Source organism: Euphorbia lathyris, chromosome 3, assembly GCF_963576675.1.
Source record: "Euphorbia lathyris chromosome 3, ddEupLath1.1, whole genome shotgun sequence".
Lineage (NCBI taxonomy): Eukaryota > Viridiplantae > Streptophyta > Magnoliopsida > Malpighiales > Euphorbiaceae > Euphorbia > Euphorbia lathyris.
Genome location: NC_088912.1, coordinates 26783385 through 26793733, shown reverse-complemented (window position 1 = coordinate 26793733; position 10349 = coordinate 26783385). Strand labels below are relative to the sequence as shown.

At 38.8% G+C, this 10349-nt stretch overlaps 2 protein-coding genes across 4 annotated transcripts in view; one reads left to right on the top strand and one right to left on the bottom strand.

Annotated features, from left to right (window-relative positions):
* Positions 1 to 274: 274 nt before the first annotated feature.
* LOC136222435 (rust resistance kinase Lr10-like) lies at positions 275 to 3023 on the bottom strand. Of its 2 annotated transcripts, XM_066010193.1 has the most exons (3): positions 2035 to 3023; positions 1689 to 1715; positions 275 to 1582 (listed from the first exon to the last, which is right to left on the bottom strand). In XM_066010193.1, exons 1-3 carry the CDS (start codon positions 2714 to 2716, stop codon positions 468 to 470), a joined length of 1824 nt encoding a protein of 607 aa, XP_065866265.1. In that variant the 5' UTR covers positions 2717 to 3023; the 3' UTR covers positions 275 to 467. The 2 variants fall into 2 exon arrangements, with proteins under 2 accessions (XP_065866265.1, XP_065866266.1); XM_066010194.1 differs by lacking the exon at positions 1689 to 1715.
* Positions 3024 to 3137: 114 nt separating this feature from the next.
* Positions 3138 to 10349, top strand: part of LOC136222434 (LEAF RUST 10 DISEASE-RESISTANCE LOCUS RECEPTOR-LIKE PROTEIN KINASE-like 2.2) — a 29983-nt gene continuing 22771 nt past the window's right edge. For both annotated transcript variants that reach the window (XM_066010192.1, XM_066010191.1), the window contains exon 1: positions 3138 to 4011. In XM_066010192.1, the coding sequence (XP_065866264.1) occupies positions 3294 to 4011 (718 nt within the window). In that variant the 5' untranslated portion in view covers positions 3138 to 3293. The remainder of the gene's footprint in view (positions 4012 to 10349) is intronic.

Genomic DNA, 10349 nt, shown 5'->3' with positions numbered 1-10349 from the left:
CTCACAGATCCCTCAAGATAATATGCTCTGATACCAATTTGTAGTATTTAATATTTAAGAGTTTGGAACCAACATAAACTTCTATTGAACTTCAGGAAATTTATACAGAAATACAGACATCAGTTACAACTGACTTCCATAACTTCTCCTAAACTTATGCAATAACTAAATAACTTCTCCTGAATTCAAAATAATTAAATAAAACATTATCTCATAATAAATTAACTAAAGCATATTTCCAACAAAACACAGGCACAGCGGAGAAACGAGAATACAGCTCAGAATAATCAAGTAATAACATTTGAATTCTTTGTGATGTATAACTTTTAGAGAGGAAACTAATACAGCTCAGAATAAGAAACACAGATAGAGAAACAAGAAATAGAATTATATATGATTCTAATTTTGATAATGTAAAACTAGACTCAACTTATTTCTACTTTACATATATATATATATATGTGTGATTATTCTGTTTCTGAAATGATTTCCAGCTCTAGATGAAGGCGTCTTTGTGGCATTTTTGCATTCTTTCTTGCAGAAACTGCAGAGCTGAAAGGATTTGGAGGTACTGCTAAGTTTTCTCCTTCTCCTTCCAAAATTTGGACAACAGTTCTCATAGAGGGGCGCTCCATTGGATTCCACTGAATGCACCATAGTCCTACAATTGCAAGTTTCTTTGCTATTTTAGCATCTCCATCCTCTTCAATCTCCAACCTTAGATCTTCTCCTTCTTCCAACAGATTATATATCCATTCTGGATAATATATTTCCTCATCATTTCCCATTCTTTCTTCACCAATCTTTCTTCCCCCAACCATTTCCAACACCAACATTCCAAAGCTATAAACATCGGACTTATATGAAACATTCCCAAAATTCCTAGAGAACACTTCAGGTGCCATGTACCCAATTGTCCCTTTAGCAGTTGTCATAGACACTGCACTTTGATCCTTACCACACAACTTAGCCAAGCCAAAGTCGGACACTTTTGGATTGAAATCATGGTCAAGCAAGATGTTTTGTGGTTTGATATCGAAATGGAGAATCCTTTGATCACATCCTTGATGAAGATAATCAATTCCTTTTGCTATGCCAAGAGAAATATCTTTAAGTCTTCTCCAGCCAAGGAAAGGGCTTTTGGTTTGTGATGAGGATATGAACTTCTGCAGTGAATCATTGGGCAAGTACTCATATACAAGAGCTCGACGAAACCCATCAGCACAGAATCCAAATAAACGAACTACATTCACATGGTGGATTCTGCCTATTGTTCCAACTTCATTCACAAACTCCTCACCATTTCCTTTGGAGTTACTAAGGACCTTAACAGCAACCATAATTTCATGAGATAGCTTTCCCTTATACACAGTTCCATAAGCTCCTTGGCCTAATTCATCCTTGAATTCATTTGTCATTCTCTTAATATCAGCAAAAGAAAATCTGGAAGGTTTGAAAGATTTGTAATCATCTAAAAACTTGTCCATCTTGGACTGATATTCTCTATCCATTTTGTTTGAGCTGTACAGCCAATGGGACATAACTAATGCTCCCACAAGAAGAATAGATCCCAGGGTTGCACCTATGACAAAACATTCCAAAAAAGAAAAAAATTGTCACCATATTGAAAACAAGAATGATTTTCTTCGATTCTTTTTCTTGAAAGAAGTACAGATTAGACCACTAACATGTTGCTATTAGATTGGTTGATGGCCCTGCAAAATAATTTTAGTTAATTCATTAGGTAAATTCAAGATAGCAACAATAATTTGGATCATACAAGGAATTCATGATGTGATCACAATTGTTCAAGTTAGCATTCTCTTAAATTTTTGCAACTTGTAGTTTAAAGTTATTAAATGCAAAGTTCAATTGTTATGAATGTAATTTATCCATAAAAAACAATAATCATGAAAAATAAAAATAATGATTAAAATTTATAATTGCTAATGTTACTTGACAATAACACTTGGAAGAAGAGATATAATTGCTAATGTTACTTGAGAATAACACTTGGAAGAAGAGAAGACATACCTGGTTTGAGCTTGGCATAGCATTCAGTTTTAGATCCAGTGATGTTACTTTGTAATCTACAATACTTTCCTTTTGTTTCACAAGATCTACATTTTGGATCTGACCAACTCAATTCCAAAATATTTTCCTGTTGCAAAACGTAACGATACGGAAGTCCTGACATATCATGTATCTTGGTACAAGATAGCAGATGCAGGTAATCACTAATATATTCATCTGAAGCAATAGCATAGACTGCATTGTGTGGATCACTAAGACATGGAATCAGGTTAGAATCGTATTGAATTGCTGAAGAGCAATTGAATAACGTGAAATTGTAATAGTATTCAATATTAAACTGGAAGGAAGAACCAGAGAGATTGAAATTCAAAAGCTTCCTCGTAAGGCAACCTTCAGAATCGTATGCAGAGATGAGTTGAGCTTTATAGTCAATTTCTTTGATGAAGAGTTGCAATGAAGGCGTCAACTGGAGAAGAGTATCATCATTCTCCGAGCAAGACAGAACAAACCTATGTTGAGGATAGCCACAGTGGCGTGGTTGCTTGCCTTGGATTCGGAATGGAAACCGGACCAGCGGTCCTTTGCTCCCACATTTTGAGGAATGACACTCATTCGTATGGACACAAATGGTGAATGCAAAGAAGAGTAAGAAGAAAGACAAGTATACAACCATCTTTACCATATAATATGTCTAATGTGGGATACAGATGCAGTTTTAGCTTCAATTTAGAGGAAGCTTTCAGGATCCATGGACTTTGACTAGTTTGGACTCAATAATTTAAAAGGACATAGACACTTGTGGTGGTCCTAATGTCTTATGGCATTTATATGATCAGACTAAGAAAAACAGTGTTGACGTGTACTAAACAACTCCATAGAATTTTCTTTTTTTCCACAATGATGTTGAATCTAGGAAGTGGGATGCAGTTTTTAGCTTCAATTTAGAGGAAGTTTTCACGAAATTAACACCATTATGTTCCAATAATTTAAGAGGATGGGTCCTAGTAGTAAATTATGTTTCTAACAAGACATAGAGGAAGGTTTCACGAAATTAAGAAGAGGATGGGTCCTTCTACTCGACACTTGCGGTGCTAATTTCTTCTGGCTTTTATATGATCAGACAAAGAAAAACAGTGTTGACGTGTACTAAACAACTCCATAGAATTTTTTTTACTTTTTTCCACAATGATGTTGAAGGTGTTATTTTAAGTTGTATGTACTAAGAATATAGAACTGTATTCTTCATCCTAAGCATTGCAATGGTTAGGCTTATCTTTTCATTGTTTATTTTAGTGCTACTATTTCAGATTGGCGTTGCTGCGGCTACAGCTGATTGTCCTCCCTCAGCATGTGGAGGAATAAATATCAGTTATCCTTTCAGACTTGAGACCGATCCAATCAGCTGCGGAGATAATCAATATAACCTATCTTGTGAAAATAATTTGACAGTCTTGCATCTATTAAATGGAGGAAAATATCAGGTTCAGGCAATCAACTATGACAACTTCACAATCCGACTGGTGGATGCCGGGGTTGATAAAGATGATTGCTCCTCCATGCCTAGTTTTCCTTTAACAACTTCTATCATTAATTATGAACTATACACAAGTAATCGATACACATGTTATATGTCAATAGAGGAATTGGGTTTCATAAAGTGCCAAAATCCTGTAAACTCTTCTGATTACTTGGACACTAGTCCCTGTATTAACTCTTCACTCGGAATGTATACCTATGCATACATTGGTGAAATGAAAGGATATGATTTGAGGGACGGTTGCAGCTTAGAAATGGTGTCAGTAATGCAGGCATCGGAATACCCCAGCTGGTACTACATGATTTCATCTTTCATTGAGGTTCATAGTGAAATGGCATTTGGATTTGAGCTTTCCTGGCACAACATCTACTGTAGAAACTGTAGTGAGGGCCGATGCTACCTAGACTACAATGGCGGCTTTCGGTGCAAAGAATCTACGGGTATGTCATTATACGATTATTTCACAAAATTCATATAATTTATTATGGAAAATGAGACTTATCATGCTTCTTTTCTTATTTTCATAAGCTTAATTTGAAATTTTCATGTCTAATTTTCGTTTTTCTTTTATAAAATTGTTTAGTTTTTAGGGTAAATTATACTCATGGCCATTGAACTTTACTCATTTTCACAGTATGACTACTAAACTTCAAAAAGTAGCATAAAAGTGACTCAATTGTACACTTTCATTATGACAACTAAATTTCAATTCACATCACTAAATAACCGTTGACGACCTCAAATTAAAACATTTCAAGAATTGATGATATTTTAAGCAACTTTAATTCTTCAAAGTTTTCGTTTTGAGGGTATTTAGATATTATTTGGTTAGGAGAGAAAATGAATTTATAAAAAGAGAAAGAGCTCCACAATTGTTAGTTTTGGAAAACAAAAAATGTGGTTTCATTATAAATGTCTCACAAAACAACTTTAATTTTTAGACTTTCAATTTTCAGGTCATTAATGAAGACTTTAAAGTGTTAGTTACAGTTTAATTGTCATAATATTAGAAAATATAAAGTTTAGTTATTTTTATGACGTTTTATAGTTTTATAATGACACATTTATTGTCAAATTAGATTAAAAAAATTAAAATACTAATATTATCCATTACTCTATATTTTAATAATTTAATATATATTTATTTTCAATTTTTTTCCTACATAATTAAAAAACTTATTATTAGAAAAAATAAATAAAAAATCTTTAAAAAATGAAAAATATTTTAAAAATTATTAAAATAGGAATAAAAATGTATACAATTGTAAAAGTATATATATATATATATATATATATATATAATTGTCTCTCCCAACCAGTATGGTTTCCTTAAAAGTAGAAGCATTCAGCAGTGCATTGTCTTAGCTTCTGAGGAAGTTAATATGCTTGACAGAAAACGTTTTGGTGGACACATGGTCTTAAAAATTGATATTCGTAAGGCTTTTTGATACTTTAGATTGGAACTTCCTCTTGGCTGTGTTGGATTCCTTCGGTTATTCTCTCACTTTCAGGGATTGGATCCTAAACATTCTGGCATGTTCTCGTATTTTTGTGATGATTAATGGTTCTCCAAATGGCTACTTTTCTTGTTCTAGAGGGGTTAGACAAGGGGACCCCCTCTCTCCTCTTCTGTTTGACATTGCTGAAGATTTTTTCTCTCGTTGGCTTGCTAAGATGGTGAGGGAGGGTACTTATTCTCCCATGTATTATTCTGGAGGAAATTCTTTTCCCTCTCATCTTCTTTTTGCTGATGACATGCTCATTTTTTTAGTGACATCCTTGAGCAACTTGCATGCACTCAATGATTTCTTCCTGCTCTATGGACAGATCTCCGGTCAGCAAGTTAGTTGGGACAAATCTGCTATCTTTTTTGGTTCTCAGGTGAGTCCTCCGAGGAAGGTTCGTCTTGCTCACTGTCTTGGCATCCGTTTGGAGTCTCTCCCTTTCAGTTACTTAGGAGTTCAAATGTGCTCCAGGGGCTCGTCATCTCAGTAGTCTTACTGACAAATTTCTCTCTCAATTTAGCAAGTGGAAATGTAGCTCTCTCTCCTTTGCAAGACGTTTAACTCTAATTAAGTCTGCTATTATTGGTTCTCTGGTTCACTCATTCTTGATCTATAAGTGGCCAGTGGGATTGTTGAATAAGCTCAATAGAAGTGTTAGGAATTTCCTTTGGACGGATTGTATTGATCAGAGGAAGCTAATCATGGTTTCCTTTGGGCATTAAGACATTAGGACCTTTAACCAGGCTCTCTTGGGTAAGATGTGTTGGGAATTGATTCAAGGCACCAGTCTAGCTATTTCTCTGATGAAGTCTAGATTTTTTGTTGTCTCTGGTTTGCCTAAAGCTACCATTGCTCTTTCCTCGATTTGGTCTTCTTGTAAGTTTGTTTATTCATCCATTTGGGGCATGACCTTTTGGTGGATTAGCCAGTCTTCATCGCTTAATTTCTGGACAGATAGGTGGATCGTACCATCGGTGGCGGACAGATTGGGTCTTGATCATCAGGATAAGCGTTCTCGCTATAATTTTGTTGATGATTTTTGGTAAATTCGGAGTGGCTTGACTTAGATAATCTACCTTCGATTGTTCAAGACAGTATTCGATCTATTCACCGGGGTAGAGATGATTTTGATTTCTGCGCTTGGCAGCCCTCTACGAAGGGTATTTTCTCTGCCAAAGAGTACTATTCGGTTATCAGTCCTAGTTCCTCCTCGGTGGACTGGTATAAATTTGTTTGGAATGCTCACACTCCCCATTCTCATTCCTTCACTTTTTGGAGAGTTTTGCATGGACGGGTTCCAACTCATGACCTCCTACAGCGTCTAGGATTCTCCATTGCATCTCGTTGTGCTCTATGTGGTAGGGATGCTGAGTCCATTAACCACTTATTCATTAGCTGTTCTTTTGTAGATTCTCTTTGGAGGGCCCTTGAGATTCATTTTGACTGCTCTTTGCATCGTCATTCCCAATTCATCTACTTCTTCAGCACTCTTCGTAGCCTTCATTTTAGCTCACAGGTGTCGATGATCTGGCGTGTTGCCGCTTTCACTTGCATCTGATTAATCTGGCATTGCAGGAATGAAGCAATCTTTAAGGAAGTTTCTCCTTCTATTCAGCACTCGAAGATCACCCTCTTTTGAATGATTCCAAAGTCTTTGGCCACTTCTAAAGGTTTTTGCTCTTCTCGGAGAGATGCTGCTATCTTATCCCGCCTTCTGGCTTCTCTTAGGCTGCCTCCTGCTCCCAACATTATTCCGGTCCATTGGCTTAAACCTCCTCCGAGCTGGGTTAAAGTCAATATGGACAATCTGTTTTGGCACTCCTGGCGAGGCAAGAGCGGGAGGCATTTTTCGCAACTATCGAGGCTTTCCCAAAGGTTGTTTTACTTTTTCTACCCCCTCATGTTGCTTATATGGCTGAATTGACAGCCGCTATTTTCGCAATTGAACTTGCTTGGGAGAAAAATTGGCATCAGCTTTGGATTGAGTCAGACTCAATATACGTAGTTAATCTGCTTAGACATCGCTCTATGGATGTTCCTTGGAGTATTCGGCAAGAGTGGTTGCATTGTCTCGGCATTTGCTCTAGAATGAACATTATCTTTTCTCACATCTTTAGGGAAGGAAATAAAGTTGTTGATGCATTGGCAAAGTTTGGAGTCTCTTCCTCCGTGATCAATTGGTGGCCTTCAGCTCCTGCTTTTTGCCACAGATTTATCAACGATGACATTTGTAGTATTTCACAATTGCGTTTTTCTTGACTTTTCCTATCTTTTCTCCTCCCCCTTCTTTGTTTGTTCTCCTTCCTCTTCTCTTGTTCAAACACACTTTTTTCTTTTATTTATATATTGCGGGTTTGTCAGTTTTTGGGCCATGGGTGCTCGCTCCGCCAAAGTTCTGTCTCGTCCCAATTTCTATCAAAAATAAACTTTATGGATGAAATGAAGAAAGATTAGAATTATAAAAAATATAATAATATTTAATGTTTAATTTAAAGATGATGTAGATTAAGTCGATATGACGGTTTTAATAGTAAACCGATAAAGATTACAAACTTCTCAAACTAGACTTGAAGGATGAGTAATCCCAATATTGGATAAATCCAAGCTCCAATGGAGGTTAAAAGTTTAATAATCATAAAGTTCTTCTTCAATACAAAATAAGAAGTTTTTATACCCTCTCTAAATAAGGGGTTAAAGACTAGTAAGCCCATCATAGGGTTACAATCAAAGAAGTATTTCGGGTAAATTAAGAGTGATAATAAGTAATGGCAGTGGTGTAAATAATGGGCAGTGGCAAGACAGTAATTAAGTGAAGTTTAGCCTTGTCTCCTCCATCAAATGCTTGGCGAGGAAGTCTGCCCAAAGCCTCCACGCTCCGCGTGTTTTGAAGCACACTCCGCGTGTTTTGAAGCACACTCCGCGTGGGTGACCTCCTGAGCTTGGCCCTCCACGGATGCATCTCTTCCTCCCTCTCGAGTAATACACCCACACTCCGCGTGGGTGACCCCTGAGCTTGGCCCTCAATGGATGCATCTCTTCCTCCCTCTCAAACAATACACTCACGCTCCACGTATCTTGAAGCACGCTCCGCGTGGACAACCTCCTGAACATGGCCCTCTTTGAATGGCTCTCCTCCTCCTTTCCTAGCAACGAGTCCATGCTCCGCGTGATTTAACTCACGCTCCGCGTGACCCGATGTCTTCCCCTTTGAGCTAGAGATGTCCTCATCATTCTCTCCTTCTCTCGAAGAGTTGGCCTCCATGTTCCTCGGTAGGCAACGACCCATCCGACTTCCACAAGCTTAAATCCTGCACATTAAAAGAGGGTGAAATCTTTCCAAGCCAATTAGGAAGGGCTATATGGTACGCACTGACGTTAATCTTCTTGACCACTTTATATGGCTTGTACTTCCTTGGTCTCAATTTGCTACTTGGTGCGTGCACAAGCCTCTCTTTACTCGAATACACCATCATCATTTCATCGCCAACCTCAAACTGAATATCTTTCCAGTGCTCATCAACTTTGTATTTGATCTTACTATTCTTCTCCTCAATACTATGCTTCACCTCTTGATGCATTTAGTGATACTCATTAGCCAAGTATTGGGCAGCCACACTCATTTTCTCCCCTTTCGGAACATCTCTTAAGTCGAATGGGTGGTTAGGTGCCTTTGTATACACAACCTCAAATGGGGTTTTTCCGGCCATGGAGCTCACGGCTGAGTTGTAAGCAAATTCGGCTTGAGCTGTGACATAGTCCCACATCTTGGGCTTGTCTCGAAACTTGCTTCTTAAGAGATTGCCTAAGGTCCGGTTGACCGCTTCAGTTTGTCCGTCTGTTTGTGGATGAGCCGTGGTGCTAAACTTCGATGTGGCGCCAAGAATGGCCCATAATGTTCGCCAGAAATGGCTAACAAACTTCGTGTCTCTATCCGACACTATGCTCTTCGGGACCCCATGTAACCTCACTACTTCCCGGAAAAATAGTTTGACAATCGCGGTGGCATTGTTAGTCTTACGACATGGTATGAAGTGTGCCATCTTTGAAAATCGGTCCACCACCACGAAGATGGAATCCATGCCACGTTGAGTTCTCGGCAGCCCCAACACAAAATCCATGGAAAGATCTTCCCAAATAGTTTCTGGGACCGGTAGGTGCATACGTATGCCGACATTAGTGGCATGCCTTTGGAAGTTTGACAACTTTCGCACCTCCCCACAATATAAGCCACATCTCTCCTCAACTTGGGCCAATAATAGCGGGAACTCACAGCCTTGAATGTTTTGTCTCTACCAAAGTGGCCTCCCAAAGTCCCTCCATGTAACTCCCGGATCACCCTCTCTCGCATTGACGTGCCCTGAAGACACAACTGGCTACCCCTCATGAGGAACCCATCAATCAACTGATACTCACCACTCTCGGTTTCCCCTATACACTTCTTCCACACACTTCCAAAGTCCGAATCTTCTCGGTATTCTCCTTTGATGTGCTCAAAATCCACTAGCTCCAAAGCCACAGTTTTGAGAAGTCTCACTCTTCTACTCAAGGCATCCGCCACCTTGTTTTTTTGACTTCCCAAGTACTTGAGGGCTTTGTGGTCGGTGCATAGCATAAACTCCTTCCGTATGAGATAATGCTCCCATGTCTTGAGAGCTTGCACCACCGTATAAAACTCCTTATCGTAGGTAGCCCATTTTTGCCGTGATTCACACAACTTCTCACTGAAGTAAGCAATCGGCCTCTTCTCTTGCATCAATACTCCCCCAACTCCTACTCCACTTGCATCACATTCCACCTCGAATAGCTTGTCAAAATCTGGAAAAGCCAACACTGGTGTCGTGCTTAGCTTCTCCTTAATCAATGCAAAACTGTCCTCTTGCTCATCTTCCCACTTGAAGCCTCTTCCCTTTTTCAAACACTCGGTCAAAGGTGCTATAATGGCGCTGAAATTCCGGATGAACCGTCTATAGAATGTGGCTAACCCATGGAAGCTTCTAATATCCCCAACATTTTTCGGAGTCGGCCACTCCTGGATAGCCCTCACTTTCTCTTCATCAACCCGGATTCCATCCCTACTCACAACATACCCGACGAACACAAGGCTTTCCATCACAAAGTCACGCTTCTTCGTGTTGCAAATAATTGGTGCTCCCGGAGTAATGTCAATATGGCTCTCAAGTGTTCTACATGTTCTTCCAACGTCTTATTATGGACGAGGATGTCATCAAAGTAGACAATAATGAACTTCCCAATCACCGGTCAAAGGACTTGAT